The sequence below is a fragment of the Cinclus cinclus genome, chromosome 5 (genome assembly GCF_963662255.1).
Source record: "Cinclus cinclus chromosome 5, bCinCin1.1, whole genome shotgun sequence".
In the NCBI taxonomy this organism is placed as follows: domain Eukaryota; kingdom Metazoa; phylum Chordata; class Aves; order Passeriformes; family Cinclidae; genus Cinclus; species Cinclus cinclus.
This window is the reverse complement of record NC_085050.1, coordinates 6,027,031-6,049,447: the sequence shown is the minus strand read 5'-3', so window position 1 is coordinate 6,049,447 and position 22,417 is coordinate 6,027,031. Positions and strand designations below refer to the sequence as shown.

Here is a 22,417-nt window from a genome sequence, read left to right as displayed (position 1 = left end):
ATTGATATTGACTGGATTTCAATATTTTTTAAAAGATGAGCACTTCATAAATTCACTGAAATATTCTGTCATCACCAGACAGAACATGCCGGTTTTCTATAAATATAGACATCTGGCAGTGGTTTCTTCTACTGCTATAGATTTCGGATGTGAAGAATGCTATTTTGTAAGCAAATGCATGTTGGAAATTAATTTCATATGCGACAGGTTACATTAAAGAGCAAGAAAGATTTGCAGAAGCACGTAACAAAACCAGGGCTCCCATACCACTCCTGACCCTCTCTATGTTGCCTTCACAATACTGCAGGCATAAAATATGTTCCTCCAAGCAGTTCTGTGAAGGTTAATTAAAGCATGTCCACAAATTGCATTGAAATTTGAAAAGGGGACTTAGTTTGGCATTGTAATTCCAGCCATGGTAAAACACCACTGACAAAACAATGAATATTAAATATCAGCAAGTAACAGCCTGCTTGGCACAAACCACCTGAGAGGTACCACGAGCAACAGCCAGGTATATAAAATCCAGTGCTGTAGGGCTATACCATGACTTTTAGACTTTCCTTTTTTTTTTTTTTTTTAAAATAGAATTTCCAGTCATATCTATGTCCTAATCTGACCCATGGTACAACCACCCACAGAGTTGCATCAGACAGAGGGCAAAATTCTTTCCTGTGAAGGTAGTGAAGCACTGGAACAGGTTGCCCCACTTCTAGAAGTGCTCAAGGTCAAGCTGAGGGGGCAACCTAGAGGAAGGTGTCCCTGCCCATGGCAGGGGGTTGGAACAAGATGATTTTTAAGGAGTCTTCCAAACCAGTCTAGGATTCTATGTTTCTACAAAACTTGGAGACACATGGGGTCATTACAAAGATGTGAGCATGGAGGAACATGTGCAGGTAACTAAGTAGGTTAGATACAGAAGAAACCTGTTAAGAGTCCAGTCCACTGAAATTTCATAGGAATTTCATTACAGGATTTCAGTTGATATGATGCTGTGAATAATGAAATGTTTCTGGGTTATATACATTTCATTATAAAATTTTTATCATGTTGTCCTTTTATGAAGATGGAAGGAACACGTTCCTTCACCAAGGGCTCACCTGGGCTAAAAATGGACCCTAATATCTCACTCTAAGGGTGACAGAAGGCATCTCTGTGTAAGGGCATGGGCTACGTCTTCTATGCACATCTGCTTTGCTCCCCAAACTCCCTAATACAAAGTTATGAGCATCAGCAGATAGATCAATTTCTGACTGGAAAATGTTCCCCTCTGGTTAACATAAGCCAAGCATAAACACTCCCTCAGAGGTTAACAAAAGCCAGCAGCCCAAACAGGGACAACTCCACAAGAAATGCAGAGTGGGAGTCAGGGGGAAGTTGAAGACAATTAATCACAGGTTTTCATACACCTTAACACATTCCTACCAGTGATCAGGCATACAGAGTGACTGTATTGCTCTTCACTCTGTTTAAACCCTCTTTGGGGGGAATATTTTCCAAGTGGAGACATCAAAACAACAGATCCCAGAGCCACCCTCTGCATCCAGCCCCCACTGCCCACCTTCCCCACTCCCTTCAGTAAAAACCACTAATTCCCCAGCTCCGTCAGACCTTTTTTTATTTTTTTTTCTTCCAAATCAACCTAAAAGAATTTTGGTACCAAAGACAAAAAGAAAAGCAGGGGGACACACTAAACACAAAGTCTCCAGACAGCTCTCAGCATCTGTCAAATGCTTGCTAAAAAATCCAAATCAAGACAAACCCAAGCAGCCTTGATACCATGCGTTATCTTTGCAGGCTGGCTGCTGCCTTATCAGCTCTGACAGAACCGAGCATTTAAGAAAAATTCAGGAGTCTTTGGGTGGAAGTTAGTTCCTAAAAAAACATGCAGCCGAATTGCTGGAAGTTGGTACAAGAGGAGAGGGGGAGTGGGTAAGAGATAGTCTGAAAGCCCCCACTGTCGTCTTGCTGTTCCCTCTCAGGAAATACACTGCCATGTAAGATTTTTAATTATTTGTTCATAATTCACTCCTCATGCTTCACACCCACTGCACAGGCCAAGAGCTACAAGGGTGAACAATGCTCCTTGCTCACATCAGGAATGAGAATGTAATGGAATTAGGATAGAATCCAGGCAAAGCCACCATACCAAAGCTCTTCATACCAGGTTTTCAAGCTCATCAGAAATGGATGAAGATCTTATGATCATGACTGATTCTGGTCTTAAGTGCCACTGCCCTCATGGGGAAGACAAAGATGTTTTGTCTTCATGTTCACTTATAAAGAAGATGCTCCTTTTGGATAAAGTCTCAACAGAAGAATTTGGATGTTAAGGAGCACTTCTTTCATGAAGAGCAAAAGTTCTGTTTGCTCTCTACACATACCTCACTGTGCGTTTTGGCAGCCACCTCACACAGGAGTTGGACTTTTCCTATGCAAAGGCATGAAGGTCCTGCTCTTGAAAAAGTTATAAAATAATTATAAAACACCTTTGCTTGACATTAATTGATGAGTAGAACAAGTAGGCAAGAGAAGAGCTGTCTCAAGGCCAAGGGCTGCTTTTTAGATTCTCATTTGTAATGTGACAGACAGAACAGCTGGGAGAAGGAATCAGCCTCTTGTCAACCCCAGAGGGAAGGACAGACAGTCAGACATTCCCTGGAGAGCTACCCCAGCATTATAAATGCCTCTGACAGAGGGTGAGTGGCTTTCTACCTCTGACCTGATCTTTGCTCTCCCAGAGAGTCCTCACTGAAGTGACACAGCTGGGGTCACAAAATGACCATTTTCTTCATTTTATTTTCAAGTTTTGGCCACGATAACACTGCAAGGGAGGCAGAGGAACAAAGCAAAAGGAACTGCAAGAGTGGAAGGTCCTCAGCAAGTATTTCTTTAAATACAAGCAATCTCCAGGTGCTTGAAGTACTATGGGCCTAACACTTGGAAAAATGGTGTCTGAGAACAGAGACTTCTCTACTTGCAAAAGTGCATTGAAATCCTTGTGTTTGGACCTCCCTTTGTGTGCCTCCAGTGTTGCGCTACATGGGTTTCAGTGGATCCAAACTGGGATGAATTCAAATAGATGTGTCATACACTATTTTCTGTGTTTTATTTGACTTTAATTACTGCTTAACAGTACTGCTGTTTGAAAAAAAAAATCTTCCTCAGTTGAGGGTGTTGGTTCTGCCTAGGGCTGCTTGGCCCTTTTTCACTGAAATGCCCTTTCAACAACCACCAAAAGCCTTTGCAAGGAAAATGAAATAGTTTGGAAGTTCTGTTTTTCTGTGACTGTGAAAATTTGCCTCTCCCAACTCTTATCTACTCCAAGATTTTAGGTTGGTTGTTCTTTCCACCTTTCTAGAAGGTGGAAACCCATGGTGGGCTCCAGCAGAACGTGGAGCAACACCCAGGAGCAGTCAGACCTTGTTGGTAGCACAGATGAAGACACTTAGATAATGACGAGGATGATAATAACAGTAATTATGCTTGAATAATCTCTGTATTTTTTCTTTCATTTCAGGTTTTTTGGTGGTTGTTTCCATAAAAAAATAAGCATGGTGTAATGACATGTCTCCCTGAAGTCAATGATACCTTGTGCCCAGCAGAGAGGGGACAACTGAACTTGCAATTCACTCACATGAACCATGGTGGGTGCTCAGTACAAGGCTCCAGCTTGTGCATGAACAAATGTTTGAATCTGTTTCACCTTGGGCACTGAAAAAAGGTTTGGGGACAGAATTATTGGCCTGGTGGGTCTTTATCATAGCAGCAGCAAGAAATCCTTGTCAGGGCAGCATCAGCTTTGTACAGGGTACAAAGGTACCTCACCATTCTGAGGGGTACACAGTAAATAAAATTCAGCTGACCAACAGGTCTGGTTTTGGAGGGGCCCTTTGTTAGAGTAAAACAAAGTGTCTATCCAAAGAGCTGTTGAATTTAACAGTGTAGCTGTCTGTTCTGAGTTTGACAGCCCTTGCCACAGCAACAGCACTTTGGTGCAATGAGGACTTCCAGGCACTAACCCCAATCTAAAAAAAAATAATAAAACCACACCAGCTATGATAACAACTTTGCCTTATGCTGTGCTGATCGTACCAACCGAAACCACTGCTCACTTGCTGACCTGCTCTCCGGGAGCAATATTAAATATCTTAGATGCTGCAGTCCCCCTCAAGCTCTACCTTTTTGTAAATACCCTCCAACACATGCCACAGACAGAAGTCCCTGAGTCAGTTTTAACACTGAGTAAATTACAGCAGAAAACCTGTTCAATTACATTGCAGCATTTTTCATCTCCATCAGACAACTTACTGGGTGTTCAGTTTGGGGCTATTTTGCACTTTATTTTATCTGCCTTACCCTTGCAGAGGTAAAAGGGAAAGCACCTGTAAGTACACGAAGAAAAAGAAACAAATCAAAATGCCATTAAAATTCATTCAGGGTTATTCCTCGCTGCTGTTGTTTCAGCTAGTGTCTGATAACTAAGCTGTTGCCTTTTTCCTTTCCAACACTTGTCTCAGTTAAAGTCTGATGCTGTTTTTCCTTCTGGAGAAAGAAGCCCCAAAGATGTATTTTTAACCTCCCAGTGTTTCCCAGATATTTTGAATCAGGGACTGTTGCCAAGATTCACATTTTCCCCAGATCACCACACACCCTCCCACTCTCAGCTAAAGCCATCACAGATCCAGGGATGGACCCTGGAGTGGTTCTTACTGCCCTGTTCCTGTTGTCCTTCTTGCAGTCCATGAGCCAGCATGGGAACCTACACCTGTCTCTCTTGCATGGCCCAAGAGGGACCCATTGTCCAGGTATGAGAAGGTTCGGCAGATTTTAAAGCATATTTAAGAAAAAAAAAAATCCTTTTCTTTCAATAGGTAGAGTTATTATTGAGTACCAGGCTCTAATTTTCACAGCTGTACCAGAGTTTAGTCTTCCAAAACAGAGTAATTCCAGCAGCCTTCATATTGATACTGATACATACACCAGGATCTTTCCCCCTTTACTAAAAACTGGATCAAGAGGCAAAAGCCACAGCTTCTCCAGGGTGCTGGGTCATGTTTCAGAAGGTTAGACATGTGTCAATCATCCCTGGAGAGAACTCCTGCACCACATCTCACTGGCCAACATAAACAGCCCCTTCCAGAAATCTCCTAAAAGTGCTGTTGATGCAGCCCTGCAGCATTACCTGTTTAGCCTGCTGGCTCTATTACCCTCCTTGGAAAAATATTTTCACCCACGAGGAGTATTTTTCCCAAGTTGTTTTCTCTGCCTTATTTTTGAAACCTGCTGAAGCAGTATCAGTAGTCAGAAGTTTTGCAGAGAAAAAGCCAAGCTTGAGGATAAATGTCTTGGTAACATCCCACATTCAGTTTGGCTCCAGGGTGGACACACACTGTGCCTGGACCAGAGGAAACACCTGGTCACCAGAAGCACTGGTTGCTGCCACCTTTGCTGTCCACCGTGCTTCTCATGGAGCAGCTCCTTCCCTGCGGCTGGCAATGCCACAGGCGGGCCAGCAAACACTGACAGAATTCATTTGCCATTTTTCATTTCACCAAAATGATCCTTCTGCCTCAGAAGACAAAAGCAGACAGAGGAAGGAAGATATCACCCATTTCCCTAGAAAGTCCTCCAAATTTCAAGGGATCATTCAGACAAACAGAAAATTGTCATGATGTAGAGTGTGAAAGATGCAATCTCTCAGTGCAGCAGTTCCAGCAATGCACTACCCCTGAGCTGAACCAAGAGCCAAATACGACTTTTCAGTCTTCACATTCGCTGCCCCCAGGCTATGTTACATTTTGCCCTGTGGACTTTGATGCATTTGAGATTCCTAAAGAGTCATTTTATAAATGTACCCATAAATATCCAGTCCTTCAAAGTACTGAGCCTTCCTGCCGTAAGCGGGAATGGAAGAAAGGACTCGGTGCCTGTGGAGACACTGTGATATTCCACAAGCTCAGCCCATGCTCCTCTAAGAATTTAAACCATCATATTTTTTCCAGGTTGGCTTCCTGCCCAAGTTTCCTCCATGAAACATCCACAGCAAGGTCAGAGGAGCTCTTCCCCTGGCACAAATGAGTTACCAGGCTGGGAGCAAAGGAGGACAAGGACAGGCCAGTGATGGGGTCAAGTTCAGTCATTTTCAGCTGCCATGAAATCACACCTGAGAAGGATTTACTGCCAGGATCTGAGTGGCTGCAGTCAGGCAAAGGAAGGGGGGTCCTATTTGTGCATCTAATGACCCAACTCAGCAGGACAGAAACCAAGTGCTTGACCTTTCTCAACATCATGTGAAGCAAATGCTCCGTATGACATGGCTCCAGCATTATCTACCAGGCACAGGTGCATGACTGCAATTAGAAATGACTGGCATTTCACACATAACAGCATCTTTCAACCCAACTCAGCCCATCCAAAACTACTCTGAGACTCAATTACCATTTTCTTCCCACCCAGCCTCCTCAGCTTGAGCAGCACCAAATAACTCCCCATGAAGTCTCACAGCTGTTATTTGAAAATTAAACTGGAAGCCATGACACCTCGCTGCACGCCGGTAGATCTTACACTTGGCATTTGGTTTATCCCGACACCATTCCTCACCCCCAGCCCTAAACCAACTTCCGTGGAGAACAATGCTGCTGGTTTGTGTCCACAACAGATTTATTCCCCCCTTTCCAGCAGCTCACAACGCCTGCACCTTCAAGGGGCAGTAGCTGCTTGAAGCGAAGGTTCCTTCTGGTTTCTGGAAAGAAAAAGGCTGCCCTCTATAATCAGGGTATTGTTCTCCCTAAATGGAGCCAGACTCTGTAAACACACCCCTCTGCACAGCGCTGGGAGGGCGAATACCAGCGTGTGCATACATACATGCAGGGAATGTGTCTTGTTCTAAACAACAGTAAATTATGTTAATTCATTTCCTCTGCCTAAACAGTGCTAATAAGCTTCGGGAAAGGAGGAGGAAAAAGTAAACAAGAGTCCATTACAAAAAGGTGAGGGGGAGAGGTAACCAAATAACTCCACCAAATGTCTCCTCTGGGGAAGGACATTCACGTTACAGCTCAGACAGGCTCCACACAGCCCTCCCGCCGTCCCGCTGGAGGTGGAAATGTAACAGCAACAATTTCTTTCTTTTCTTTCATAAGGTTTCAGCCTCTTTTCACGAGTTCAATCTTGTGAAATGGGAAATGAGCCCCCACCAGTGCCCTGATCCACAGCGACTGCATCCCTGCGGGCTTTGCACTGTATGTGATGTGAGTGCTCCAGTGACCAAAGCCAACACGAATAGTCAGAGCCTATTTGTGATTTTCTAACAGGAAAATAATTTCACTAAGCAAACTGCCATGCTTTGACTCAAAACCCTGATTAGCACAGTTTGAAAACAGGGCAGCATACTCTTCTGGGAATTAACTTGCTTGACCCCTAGTCTATAATGGCACTCAAATAATCTGTGAGTCAGACCAAGTTGAAAAACTCTTGGAAGACCACACTGAAAGAATTTACTGGATTTATTGGATTTTCTAGGATAAAAGAAAAATAAGTTTGGAACTCCATTTAGTCTGTGGCCTTCAGAAAGACAAGCTTTATCTCCTGACAGTATCTAGAAGAGGCAGTCTGCCTATGCTGAGCAGCACTTTTTGGGTCTCTTTTTAATGTACTGGAAACTCTCAATAAATAGTCATAATTATTATAAATATGCAGGTCTATTACTATGACTACTTTTGAGTAGCACCTTGCAGTACTTTTCTTCTCTGGTACTGATAGTAAAGTAAGGGACAGATTCCTAACCCTGTGAATCTACAATCCTCCTCCAAACAGGAATACTCACGGGAAGGAGAGCCCTGAATTTAACTTCAGTTTAAATATCCAGAGGCTACTTTACCATTTGCATACAAGGACTACTAGTCTGGTGTTTCCAATGAATTTCCAAGTACAAGAATAAACCTGTGTACACCACCATCACAAAATGCTGCTTGAAATCCTCCATATCCTCTGGCCTACTCCTGTTTGAGCAGGCAGGAAATCAGGAAAAGCATTATGCCTTAGGAATACTAGCAGGACTTTGGTCTAGATAAAACACTGACCCATCCCCACCTTACGGTTTCTGCAGCTCCTGAGCAAAATGCTCTCACCAGCCTCTACTACTTCTTTGTACCCCTTTGTATCCCAGAAACAATAGCTGTGCACTCAGAGCAGTGGCAAACACCTTCAGAGAACAAATCCACTAATTAGTAATCATCTGTCCAAAGCCAGTTCCCTGCATATGCAAATATCTCCCTAACAGGTTTATGATTCCTTGTCAATCAAACCAAAAGTAAACACCTGTTTACTGTCCTGGCCATGATTAAGTTGCAAGTTTCACTCTCATTAGCCCGTAATGAAATTAGCCCTGGCAATACTGCATTTCTGATTGGTTCGGAATAGCAGGGAGGAGGAAAGATACTCATCAGCTCTGATCTGTTATTCTAGTTTTATATTAACTATTGCAGATCATTATGAACCCTCCCATGGTGTGGTGCCACCCTGCACAGAACTGAAACTCAGCCTGGTCCTACAAGGCTCCAGTTTCTGCTCTCTGGTAGGATTATATATTTAAATCCTACTCACACCTACTCAACCACAACTCACTGAACCTAAAGGGACTATCACCTTTGTAATCCAACCCCGAACATTAAAATATGAAATGCTTTATCAGAGCATGGAGCCTGATCTCCATATGCTAGAGGAGCTGTCAACTCCTCCCCAGTTTTTCCATTTCAAACAGCCCAAAAATACATTAAACACTTTCAATATTACTCATCTGAATAAAGAGACACTGTTATTGCCACCAAAATGTTGTGTTAGTTTGCAGAAGAACAGGGAAGATTTAGATTCACCCAGAAGTTGAGCAAGGTGGCTCACAGCACCCTCTCTCTGAAGGGTACCCACACCCTGCAGGAGTTAGAGCCACCAGTTTAACATTGAGTGGACAACGACAAAGCAGCACCCTTCCTTCCACGGAGAGTCTGAAATATCCCTGGGAAGATATTCCACAATGTTCAGAGGTTCATCCTGTTACTCATTAACTCTTCCATCCTTGACACGCAGTTCATACACCTGTTGCTCATCTGGCACTTGCCACTGCTTAACCGGCAGATACAGATCAGCCACAGATCTGTGTTAACAGATCTGAGAACAACCACCGAGAAAATTAACTTCTGTTACTCCACACAAATCCACTAGAGAGGAGGGAGGAGAGAAAGGAACCTGTTCACAGTGCTCCAGCATCTACAGCAGCCTAACTCCAGTACTTTGGCTTGTGCAGCTTTGGGAGACTGGTGAGTCTGAACAGCTTTCCCTTTTCCCTCCTTTGTGGTTGATTTGGCCTTGCCCCATTCACTTCTGTCTAGAACAAAGGAGATTAAAATCCACATAAAGCAATACTAAAACAGTAGCTAGCACAATGAAAGCACCCCTTTTAGAAGGCTTTTACTCAGAGCCACATATTGGTCAAAAGCCAATCAAGTCTCACACCTGTACGTGGGGGCACCTGGGACGACACAGGAGACAAGAGAACTACAGCACAGACTTGGAAAAGCTGCATCCCAACATGCCCTTCAGAGTCACACACTGCCTGCTCGAGATCCTCTCCCAGGCACCAGCAGGCCTCAAGAGCATGGGTGCACTAATTAACCTGGACTAAATTTTCTCTTGGACGTTAGCTAACACACTTCCCTCCACGCTCCTCTCCAGTTTTTTCCCTCTCCCAGTATCCTGGGCAGAGCTAACAAGCCCAAAGTTACCACAGAGATGTTGTGCCAGTCCACACTAACACCTAAGTCTTAAAGTCATCAATTTGGGGGGTGTGTGGAGCAAACCCAGCAAGGAGAATACGAATTTTTTGAAATTCCTATTGCACAAATTAAGTCCACATTTCCCTATTTGTCTGCTGTTGCTGTGTTTTTATCTCACAGGCACAAATACTGATGGTTCCTAAAATACCCACCCAAGTAGCATCTAGGGTATGATACCTCTTGCACTACTCACTTGACAGGATACCCAAGATTGTGTGAATCTCTCATGAAATAAATTTACCACATATGAGAAGAAATCATTTTGTGTCCCATCAAGCTGGAAAACACTTGTAGAGAAGCTGAGCACAGAGGTGCAGCCATCCTGAGAAACATTAACCTGCTCCAAGGAGCCTCTGTTCCCAATTTACATTTTTCCTTCTTTCCTTAGTGAAGCTCAAAATTAAGTTTGAACACTTAATGGAAGAAGTAGCCTGGAGTTATTGGCTGAATTTCTTCACGAAAATTGGAGTGGCTGGGATGAAATAACAACGTCAGGTTCCTCACAGCACTGCAGGATGTTGTTTCTGCTGTGATACAAAGGGGACACTGAGGAATCAGAGCAACCAACCAAACTCCACACAGCCTAGGTTTAGTGACTGGGAAGTGGGGGGGGGGGGGGGAAATCAGAGATGGGAATGGATTTGGCAACAAACAGCATACACTCACTCATTAAATAGTACTGAGACAAGTCTTCAGCCCCTCCACAACCAGAACATTGCCCACAGGATGGCTCTCTATCTTTGGGGACAAACCTCTCTGCAGCAACCCAAAGCTTAAGCAGTGAATTCCCAAATCGTTTTCAGACCCTGCAGCACATACTCCACCCACCAGCCAGAACTGGAAGTCAGCAGCAGCAAAAAGTGCTTTTCTAGTATAAAAAATGTGAGTACAAGCCGTGCAGTCAAGCAGGCAAGTGGCACACTTAGCCCACATCCCCTCTGCTGTCACACAGGAGGTGGCTATCACAGATAATCTGTGAAACTCATCCTTTAGGGATGGATCCAAAGCCTATGGGAGTGAGTAGGAGTCACAGCACCAACACTCAGAGGCTCTGAATCAGGTCCTAACCTGTCACAACTGGCATGGGTTGCATCTGCCTATCTCATACGACATCAGGACAGCACAATTAGATTAATTAAGGTTGCTTTTGGAAATATTTTTCTTTTACCATAGTACCACAGTTGCTATGAAAGAGTAGCAGACTGAACAGACTTGCATCAGAGGTCTTGCAATTTCGGCATTCACACTGGCTCCACTCTCAAAAAGTCCCTTATATGACCAAAAACATTTCACTTTGTTGCAAAAGATTAGAACAGGCGAACACAACTATATAGGTATGGGGGCGTTATCATTAGAGAATGCTCAAAGTAAAGGCTGGTTACAGAGAACAAGATAAGGAATAGAAATCCAAATTAAATGTTCCAAACAATATCAGATGCATTTTAGCTTGAGCAGCCCACCAGAAAATACAGGAAGAGGTCAGATGAAAGACAAATTACTTGAAACAAGACAAAATGAGGAGAATAATGAAAGAAATGTGAGAAAAGAGCATTTCCACCAACTCCTTTACTGCTGGGATATATTTGCACAGATCCTTTTGGCAGCATGGTTTTACAAGACACTGCAGACACAAGTAGGACCTTCACATCTTAGGAAAATCAGCTGCACCAGTTCCAATCTCACTGAATAAATAAGGCTATGACTAAAGTTGTTGAGTTGTTTTTTTTTTTTTTTAATTCAGCCTAGGCACAAGAGGATGTCTGCATCATTATTTTCCTCTTTTAGTGGAAATTTTTATCTCTTCCAGTAATTAATCCAAAAATGCACAGGCAGACTCTACTGCACTCACATTTTTCCATGATGAGTGATCTACGCTCAGATGTATCAGCATCACTCATAGTGAGACAGACACTCAAAAAGGAATTATCAGCAAGGATATTGGAAAAGATCAGCTCGATCAGCAAATTCATGTCAAATTAAAAACTTCAGCTTTAGTTAATAAATTGGCACCAATGGCCCCAAATATTGAACAGGGAGTTCCTACTTGCTAGCAAGTGTCACTTCTTTTTCAATTTAGAGTGATATTCTTTGCCTGAAAAAAACACTTTCCTGTAATATCTCAAGCACCACCTCATGGCATACGAAATTGTCTCTGTGGCTAAGAATCAGGCTTTGGAGTCCAGCCTTTGCTGTGTGCAAGTTCATCCCAGAAAAGACACATTTTGATTTGCTCCTTGCATCTTTTAATGAAGGTCAAAGAAATATAAGGACTTGGAAAACAGAGTCATAAAACTTTAGGGAAAAATCTCGATGCATTTGAGCAATTCACTGAGTTATGTAATATTCCTAATTAAAACAAATAAAATCAACCCTAATTTTCCAGTATGACACACTGAATTTTATGTTTAAACTCAGCCACAATTTAAAGCAACCAACAGCCTCAGAAAAAGGGAGGAACCAGCCTTTAAAAAAATAACCATGATTTTCTTAGATCGTCATGTTGACTCTAGGTACAAGTCATGCTGACAGATTATTCATGAGCAAGTTCCCCAATAACAAGATCCAAAAAATGCCCCAAACTTCACCAGAAGATGTGCTGTGAATCCATAAAATCTGAATCAGGCTGTTAGATCTGAACATGCTTCTCTTTCACAAGCGAGAAATTACCTAATCGCTCTATCTGGTAACAACCACCTAACAAGAATAAAGGCGTAAAACAGAAGCCAATAACCATCTCTCCCACATTACCATAATTTATCTTTTCTGTGCTTACTGAAGGACTCTTATAAACCACAAAGTTCACTCTTATAAACCCCAAAGTCACAGAATGAGAATTCTGTTCATCAGACCGAAGAACTCAACTTCCAAGAAATAAAAAAACCCTCTAGCATCCTATTCTCTTTTCTCCAATATTAAGACAAACCAAAATGGCACATAACATTATTTCTGCATGAAACCCTTGCCCAATCAGCAAATTCCCTATAAAGCAGACACCAAGCAGGTCTGCAAGCCAAGGTCGCACAGAGAAGTGCCAGAACAGAAAGCAATTAAGGTCCCGTTCTTCCCCTCCCTACGCAATGCACCTAAAATGAAAACAACATCCAAACTAATTAGTTTCCAGCAGAATATCAGTTTACTTGCTAACAGGAGAGTGGTTACTGCTCTTACCAAAAACTTCTAAACATACCATACAAAATCTTGCTTAAGCCACGGGACCAAGCCAGACACATCCCAATGTTACCATATACGGTCACCAACGTGAATATGATGGCAACTTGACAGATTTGGAACAAATATTGCGTTGTCTGTCACTGAGATAACATAGGCAGGAAAATATCAGATTGTATTACCTGTGTCCAACCAGAGGTGTGGCGTGGCAGGAGCTACATTGCTGCAGGACATAGTCGCTAAAGGTTAGTGACCCAAGATGGCATTAATTCCTGCAGAGGAGGGCCAGGGCAGGACACTGAAGACTTTTATGCCCAGTATGGGGCTGCTTGGAGAGAGCAACAATGGAATAACACAAGGGGTGAGCCACTGGACCTGCGCTGTTATCCCAGGTTCAGAGCAGACGTTGTCCATCGCGGCTGGGAACCAGACTGAAGCAGCTGCCCCACGCCTTGGCTGTCAGCTGGAAGGCTCAGTCCTTCTTAGAAAACCACAGCAGACAGGTTTTGTTCTCCAAGAGTGGGTTTTGAGCATACAGGCATTCTAGTCTTGAGCCACAAGGGAAAGAAGGGGCTTGGATATCTACCAAAATAGCTCCCGAGGAAGACTTTTTTGGTACAGGCTCCCTTCAGGAGATCCTTAGCCTTGGATAAGATTGGCCACCGAGAATTATTCCAGACTAAGTTTATTGGAAGGGTTATTCCAGTGCATTTTCAGGTGTACACAAGCCCTTACTCAAAGTGTTTCAGTTTCAACCTCAAACACATTGGTACAAACACAGCCAGAGCTATCTGACCCCTCATCCCTTCCAACACAGACAGTTCAACCACCTGTACCTCTAAAATCACACCTGCTCTCTGTTTTGCCTGGATTCTTCAAAAGTATTGCCTCTTTCCTCAAGAGTTTCTTGGTCTACTTAGATATTCCATTTTTTACATTGTCTTCCACATCAGTGATGAGATGCATTGGTGGGACAGAGCCAGCAGGCTCTGGAAAAATCCGACCCTGGAAAAATGCCCCTTTTTGCTGAGAGGTGGGGAACAAAAAAACCTGCCACATAAATCAAATCAGTCATTCCTGCAGGGCCCTTTGCCTTAAAAGGTGACACCTAAATAAAGATGTAAAAATAATACAATGTAACATCAAATGCAAGATTGCAGCTGAGCATTCAACTGTCAGGAAATATCAAAACTGGAGCGCGTGGGCAACTTAACTCTGCCCCCTTGTGCGGATGCACCACGGCACAGCCCTACCCCGAGCACAGGCACAGCGTTCAGTCAGCTCCAAATTAACACCCTAATTACAGCATAACCTACTTTTGCCTAAAATTGGTAGAAAAGAAGGAACATCACTTTCTCAGAGAGCCTCCCAGCCACCTTCCTCATTTGACTGCCAGCCAGCAAGCACCTATTCAAACTTCTGATGCCTCAGAGCAGGAGGTGCTGGCACACTTCAGGACACTCACGTCTAAACTGCAATCAGGACACCGACATTAAATGCTGTTTGACCAAAACAAAGAGCCCTTCTTCCTCCAGAGAAGAGCCTCGTGACCTCAGGCTGAGATTTGGCTGAAGGACTGCCTATAAAACCTGAGCAACTGTAGCAGGTAACATTTACACATCTCCAGCAGCCAAAGCCCTCCTATGAGGCGTTCAGAAAAACTCTGCAGGCGCATGAAAAGCCTGGCACATTTTTCCAAGAATCTGAAATTTTCCCAATGTAAACACCTAACAATTGGAGATATTTGTCAGCACAAAATTTCAAAGTTCTGGGAAGTGTCTCATCTCTGCTCACAAGTTTGATCTTCCATCTACCTCCTTCACTATCAAAAAATGTTCTCCTCCTCAAGGAGGTCTAACGTAGAATTTAAATGTCAGAATTTTGTCTGTTTTCACAGCAATGTCTCCTTTTTCTTCTCTACCTTCCCTCTCTTAAATCAGCACATGAATGAATGACACTTCTCATGGGTTTGGCCCTGGCTTTTAACCTCTGATACCAGATAATTTTAGATTACCAGAACCATTTCTCCATACGCTTACAGGATGGTTTCTTCCAGCTCTGAAAAGTGTTCAAATAACCCAATTACCAATATGATGCTGACAAAATTATATTAAAATGACTTTTCCACAGGAAAAATAACGGTGTCCTGAAATTACTGCTGTTAAATTTCTGTCACTACTTCCCATGACAATAGCCTATGAGCAAGACAATTGCAAACTAAATTTAAACAGGGTCAGCCAGTAAGGCAGCCGATACTCAGCTCACATCAGAGACAAGAATCTTTTTGTCTTCTCCTGCCCACTTCAGATCTTTTACGGAACTCCACCAACTTCTCAGGTCCATTGCAATAACATACATCCATGAAGTCATCTTAATTCATAAACTGCTGCCCATCGCCCACAACTTAAACTGAGTCTCCATTGTAAGCCTTGCCTGGAATTCAGACTTGCAGGAATTACAGCCTATATACTGTTTTCTTTTTCATTCAGCTTCCAGCCAAATCATTTTATAGTGCTTTTGCCTCCATAAAATATTTGCTTGAGAGCCAATGCCTACAAGAAAAAAAACAATGTAGCGCACTAAACCAAACTTGGGGTTTCAGAGTAATGCTCCCCGTCTCCTTTGGCACCCTCATCCCCCAAGATTTATTTTTGGACAGCCCAAGTGAAGGGCAAGTTTAAACCTTCTAATTCGCAAGCTCATCGTGCTGTATGGCTTGAAGGTCTCACAACAATTCATGAAACTCTGTCAGGAATTTGCATCCTAAACTTGTACCCCCATTTTCGTGGAACAATGCAGCTCTTACTTTGTGACCAGAGGTGGGGGAGCTGGAAGCCTGGATTCCCATTCAGGCTCTCTAAGGACGGGATCCACCAAGGTACAACACGTGCAAAAGTGCAGGAAGCACCACCACTCCTTGCACTCTGATGCCAGAGCTTTGCTAAAAGCACTTTGCCCATAAAGAAACTTCTTTTTTCCTACCTCCATCATTCCCAGGTCAGCATATCTCAATTTGCCTCTGGAAGGCTAACCTGTTTATTGAAATCTGATCAACTGCTGGAGCCTCAGTGCTAAAATACCCTCTCACTGTTGGGAACTGTCACTTGTCTGTCACCGGGGAAGTTAATGGATGGATGTGTTTGTTTAGTTTGTAAGTGGGAATACACAGGGCAGAAGCCAGAGGGACTACAGGATGGTAGAGGTATTTCTGATCCACAGAGGAATGCAGTTCCTTTTCTTTAAAACTCTCTGTGTATTTTTGCACAGGCACAAGAAAAGCCCCTGGAAGTTCACCTGTGCCTAACAGACCTCAGCAAAACCACAGTGACCGCGCTCCATCCTGAATGACGGCCCCGAACCACGCAGGTAAGGAGGCTCCACACTTGGGCACGAGCCTGCACCTCTGTGCAGATAAAAAAATGTGCAGGGGACAAGTCCCTGCTGACAGCAACTCCCCTGGGGGGGGTTCCTCCGGGCCGCGGGTGTTTACGGAACCCACGGAGCAGAGGGAAAGGAGAGAGTCACAGGGTGATTGCACCAAGCGCCGTCCCCTTACCTCTCGCCGAGTCCGAAAATGCAATTATCCCTGCAAAAAGGAGCGCCAGCTGCAATTCCATTTTGAAAACCAGATCCCGCCGTCTCGCACAGGCTACTGTCCTCTCAGACCTGGAGGCAGGAAAAAGGAGAGCAAAATAGTTACTGGGAGGGAAATACCCAAACAACCCTCAACTTTGCAGAGTTTTAAATCCTACTGAGAAGTCTGACAAGACGAAACGGCAAATGAAAGAGGAACGTACTTGTAATTCATTCCTTGGTGCTCAGTGAGTAAAACTTTGCCCTCCTCTCTGCTTTAGCCTGATATAAATCAAGAACCCACTGAGGCCAGTAAGCTCCTCTAAGTTTACAGTTAATGCATAATTCTTTGGTATCCTGTACAGAACCAGTCTGGAAGGCAAACAAAACACTAGCAAGTGGCCATAAAACAGGATTTCAGGTTAACAATTTGCGGAGGAACTTGGTGGAAGGGGGAGGAGGAATGTTACCTCTCCCATCAGCAGCCCAGAAAACTTTGTGTTGCTGCTCCAGTGCCCCTCAGCCAGGCTCTGCTCTGGGTACACGCCTTCCTCCACCCCGAGACTTCTCTGCACAGCACTGATTCCTCCTTTCCTCTTCTTCCACTCCCCGCTCCCCCCACCAACAGCCCCACTTGTTTCCGTGGGCTCCAGAGGTGCGTCCCAAAGAGCAACCGCACTTAATTACCCAGATCCTTGAAGATGCCTTCGCTGCGATACGCACACCCTGGGAAGATCAGGTTTACATTAATTACACCCTATTCTCCTCCTAAAACTCTCACTCTCTAAACACTGTCTGGATTCCTCACCCTTGTAAACTCCCCGTTTTAAACACCCCGTGCCCGCAGGACACACAACAACCCGCGTACAGCATCCAGCGAAGCCAAGGCGGCCGCTGCCTCGTTCGCCCCGCGGTTCGCGGCGGGCAGCGGGAGCGGGGGGCGGCGGAGCTGGGCTGCCGGCGGTAACGGGATATTCACCGCCGGGAATCGGGGTCGCGGAAGGGAGAGACGCGCGGGGGGACACGATGCCACCTGGTGCTGCCCCGCGCCCCGGGGCTGCGCTGGCGGCTCCCAGCTGCGCGCTACGCGGCCCCGGCGGGGCGTCCCGGCCCGGGGTGGCGGAGCGGGGGACACTTACCTTGGCCGCTGCCGGGCTCTAACACCGCGCTCTGGAGCCCATCCCCGCCGCTCGCCGCCTCATGCCCTCCGCGGCCACGGCGCCCGGCGGGCGCTCCGCCGCCGGCCTCTACCTCATCCCCCCCTCCCCGGGGTGGCGAGGAATGCCTGGGGGTGCCCTCCCCACGGAGCGGCTCTGCCCCTTCGCCGGCTTTTTAACAACCTCCCCACTTCGCCCCTGCGGGCGATTTTTTTCCACTCGAGAGTCACGGGCGAGGAGGTCAGGAAAAGGGGGAAACCTTCTAATTTTTTTTTTTCCTGCTTTCCGGGCCGGGCTGAGCGTGTGTGTGCGGGGAGGGACAGCGGGGACCTGCCAGAGCCTCCGGGGCTCCGCGCCGCGGGATGCCCGGTGATGCCGTCCGGCGGCTCGCCCAGCCGGAATCCCGTTTAAGGAGCAAGGGGAGGAGGGGAAAGGGGCTGGGGAAGGGGAGGGGAGGGGGGGGGGAGAGCCGGGGAGAGAGAAACCGGCGATAAAGCAACTTTCCCTGCAGGGCTTTGTGGCGGTGGGGGCCGAGCCGCCGCGGAGGGCGGTGCGGGGCCGCCCCGCTCCAAACTTCGCACCAATCCCCGGGAGCCCCCGGCAGCCCCCGCCCTCCGCCGGCCCCGCTCCCCTTAACCCTTTGCGGGCGGCCGCGGAGCCCTCGGTGCGCCGGGAGCGGGGAGCGCGTCCCGCGGTTCCCGGCGCCGCTCCCGAGCCCGGCGCTGCCCTGCCGCCCTCGCCGTGCCCCGGAGCGTTCCCTTCCCCGCACTTCCCCGAGCCCAGCGGCGGTGGAGACCTCCGAGCCCGCAGCCCCCAGCACCCCAGAACGCGTCCCGGCCAAAGCAGCTCTCTTCCCAGGCCGAGAGAGAGCCCCAGCAGTGGGGGAGAGACGGGGGACGGCTGCCCCGTTTTGATCTCTCGGCGTGGGTGCAAATGATGCCAGAAAGAAGCTGGCCTGAACTAAACTAAACCAAGTGGAAAATGAACTGTGGAGATGTCGGTTCCTTATATTAACTGTTACAATTATTTATTATTTACTTTCAAACATGACTGGGCTGATGCATCCGCTCTTAGAGCAAATCGCTCTTCACGCAGGATCAAAACCAACCTGGCAGAATTCACCAAACAGACTAAACAAACGACGAGAAAAAATACTGCCTCAATGGCTAAACTTTTTGTGCCTCAAAAGAAACATCATTACTGTTGATGTTGTAGTTTCTTAGATCTCTTACTTGATATGCTGCAGCATGAAGACCTCCTTGAAAACAAAGTTGTCTCAATACTAGTTCAATGTGATAGACACCAGGAAAATGCCTAAACCCCAGCCAAGAATTAGTTTGAGCATCTATCTTCTTCATTTTGTTAGTATTATGAAATCACACCCTGTATTTTTATTGTTATTACTAAATATTTTTACTGAGTGGTTCCTGACAACATTAAATCTTGATACACAAAATCAATGTGAAAAACATGTAAGACTAAACATATAAACCCCTTGAGTCAGAAACAAAGTGGCTGACAACATTGTTTTTGCATTTGACATATTTATACCATCATTTTTATCATTAAAGTGAATTCAGCTGAGAAATTCCAGATGGAGTCCTCCTCCTCGTATCAGGCAATAACTTCAGCCTCATTGAGTTCAAAAACAGTGTTGACTGAGGGAAACCTTCAGGACCTAACCTACATGGTCATGTTCATGCCGTTCCTTCTGATAAAATCACTCTGACTTGCACCAGAATGAGAACTCAGCTTCATGCTGCATCTCAGGGGGTGATGTATAAAACACATCTTTGTAACATTTTCCAGCCATTGCACCCCAAAGGAGTCAAGGTCTTTGTCCCAAGGACATCACCACACAGGTGATCCAGCCCTAAAACTGTCTACACAACCTGTTTCCGTGCAGACTAAAGTCCAAAGCAGCCTCAGTTCTGGTGAAGATGTAGGACATTGGTTCATGGGCAGATTTCCCACCAGACTGGAGGGACCTGACTGAGCTCCTGCTCCTCATCTTGTTTTTTGAGTCACGCGCAGAGACCAAGGCTTACATCCCAGATACACCACGACTATCTTGTCTCAGACTGTCTAGACTTGGGTGAGCTCTCTCTGGGTCTTCCAGCTGTGGAAGAAAAGACCTGTGCCAAAGCCCATCACTGAGCACCCAGCTCAGGTTGGACATAGAGGATAAAACTCGTCTGGTGGATCCACTCCTTCCATCCTCACTTCCTTATTGAAAATCACATGTGTGCTTTTGGAGGCGCCAACATCTCCCAGACTGAGAATTTCTCCTTGCAGTAAAGCAACAATATCTCTCCTGCAGCTTTCCACCAGTGTGAAGTTCTGGGAGATGGAGGATTACAGAGGTGGTACACAAGAAGTTAAAAATTATTCAGGTGCCTCAACACTTTCAGATGCCCTTTAAGCTCCTTCCTCAGACATACAGAAGCTTTATAAGAATCTGATTCCAAGTGATGTTGCAAAGGGATTACATGGAGCAGGGAATGGAGCCCACAACTTCCATACACCAGGCTAAAGCAACTGAAAAATAAAACTTTCTGACATCAAAATGTCAGCACTATTTTTTTTTTCATGGGCTTATGAGTGCCTGAAAGAAAGTCTGAAACCATGCTGTAGGCTTCACCCATCTCAATCCCAACACCATAGCTGAGGAATAAATGTAAAATATTGATAGAAGAAAAATAATTAATATTCCTGAAACAGCTCCTACTTTATCAGAAACGAAATCTCATGTTGTTTTCCCAACACTTCTACCTAAAAAAGGAAACATGCAGAGCTGTGTTTTTCTTCTGGGCTGGCTGTAATTTGCAGGATGATTGAGTAGTCTGAAAGTCAACGGCCCCAGTTTGCTCCTGCACCTCACAGTCCTGAGACAAGGCTGTGGGAAAGCAGCTTTCTGGAGCTGACAAACAAAAATTAATGCTAAGCAACGAAATACGTGTTTCCACATGGCCTGAGAAGCAGCCTAACAGTGCATTTGTATCCCAGTTGTCCCCAAAGCCCTGTCTCCGGACCATGGCTTTTCAAATTTCGCATAGCTGTGATGGTCTAGTGAACATCCATCCCCCAGAGTGACTTTCCTTATGTCTCCAAAACCACAAACTGGACTTTTTCCAGCTTTTTTGCCTCTTTTCTCACAGGAGCTGCTCACCTCCACTATCACAGAACTCCATTGCCCCGCATTTTCTCCCTTCCAACTTGATTGTTCAGCCTTTTCTTTTCCCATGCAGGTGACCCAGGAGACACAGCACCTCCAGACTGTAATTCCTAACCTGTTCCAGTGATTTTTCTTTTTTTTATTTTTTTTTTTCCCAACTGCAGGTGGCAGCCACGCAGCCGGATTCCCCGTGATACCCAGCACTCCACGGCGATCCAAGGGACTTATGCTGGCAGCAGTGCCTTGCCCGAGGAGCACGGGGCCCCGTGGCACGGGTCCATGGGTACATGGGGACATGGGGACATGGGGACATGCCACCGGGGCAGAGGGCATGCAGGGCTGGGTGGCTCCGCGCAGCTGACGGAGCACGTGAAGGTGATGGAAGGGCATGACCAGGATTAGCACATTCCCTCCACCTGCCACCTCGTCCATGCAGCCCTCCTCTGGTTACTCAGCCACGTGGGGTCAACCTGAGCATCCCTCCCAGATGCCTGCAGAAAGGGGGTTGCTCTGGATGCAGGGAAAGGTAAGTAATGTGATTGATGGGGCAGAGGGCAGGTTTCCCTGCGTGGATCAGTTCTGATAAAGCATTTGGCATGTGGCAGGGCAGCACAGAAAATGTCACAGCTGGGAACACAAGAAGCACAAAACACACTTTTCCATTTGCACAATACCATTGACTGTGCTGCTCCATTTGAGTCTATAGTTAAAGCTGAAATGGTGTTTTTCAGAGAAAGCAGTGTTGTATGAGAGCAGAATCACTATCTCCCCTATATGTGGTAACTGAGACCTAGCTATTACCTAGATAATATTCAGAGGGGATGAACAGGCAGATAGAAAGATCTAACAGGGTGATTCAGTACTGAAATCTATGTTGTGTAAATATACATTTAGTACCCTGGAGTAGCTTTGCTCTAAGCAGTGTTGCAAAGAAACAAATGGTTCTTCATATGCATATGGTTCACTTTTATACATGAAGCATGAATGCCAGTGTCAGACAGAGGAAAATGATGGTAACAGGGCTAGATGTCCTATCATCCAAACCTTGGGACCTGTGCAGAATGCTGGAAGGCCTCACTTTCCCGTGGCCATTGTACCAGAGCTTTCATGGTTTCCACAGGCACAAATGATCCCTCTGCTACCTTGTGGTCTCTGTGTTGGATTGAAGAACCACCAGGAGAGAGTTCCCAACCTCTTCACAGAGGACTGGTCGCATACACAGCTCACTGTGCCTGGAGAATGTGCTTGGATTCCTCACTGGTGCTAAATTTGCACATGACGGCATCTGCAGGAAATCATTTCCACCATTCCCAGCTGGGCAGGAGGCCCTATCTCTCTTGGCCAGGTTAGGCACGCTGCGTCAGCGCTCCCTGGCACTGGGGAAACGTGGCAGCCCTGAGCAGAGTCCAAGAGGTGCTTGGGGAATGCCAGTCCAGCCCAGCCCAGCCCAGGAGGATACATCTTACTGGAAGTGTGAGTCCCTCAAGCTGTCTTCCCAGCAGCTGCCAACT

At 45.7% G+C, this 22,417-nt stretch overlaps 1 protein-coding gene across 2 annotated transcripts in view; it reads right to left on the bottom strand.

Annotated features, from left to right (window-relative positions):
- Nucleotides 1-17,447, bottom strand: part of FGFRL1 (fibroblast growth factor receptor like 1) — a 163,062-nt gene extending 145,615 nt beyond the window's left edge. Inside the window, exons 1-2 of one of the 2 annotated variants that reach the window (XM_062493320.1) lie at nt 17,383-17,447; nt 16,558-16,667 (exon numbers count right to left, since the gene is read on the bottom strand). In XM_062493320.1, coding sequence (XP_062349304.1) covers nt 16,558-16,667; nt 17,383-17,447 — 175 coding nt within the window. Of the gene's footprint in view, nt 1-16,557; nt 16,668-16,798; nt 16,810-17,382 lie in introns of those variants that run through there. The other variant, XM_062493321.1, reaches the window with a different exon arrangement.
- Nucleotides 17,448-22,417: the final 4,970 nt, after the last annotated feature.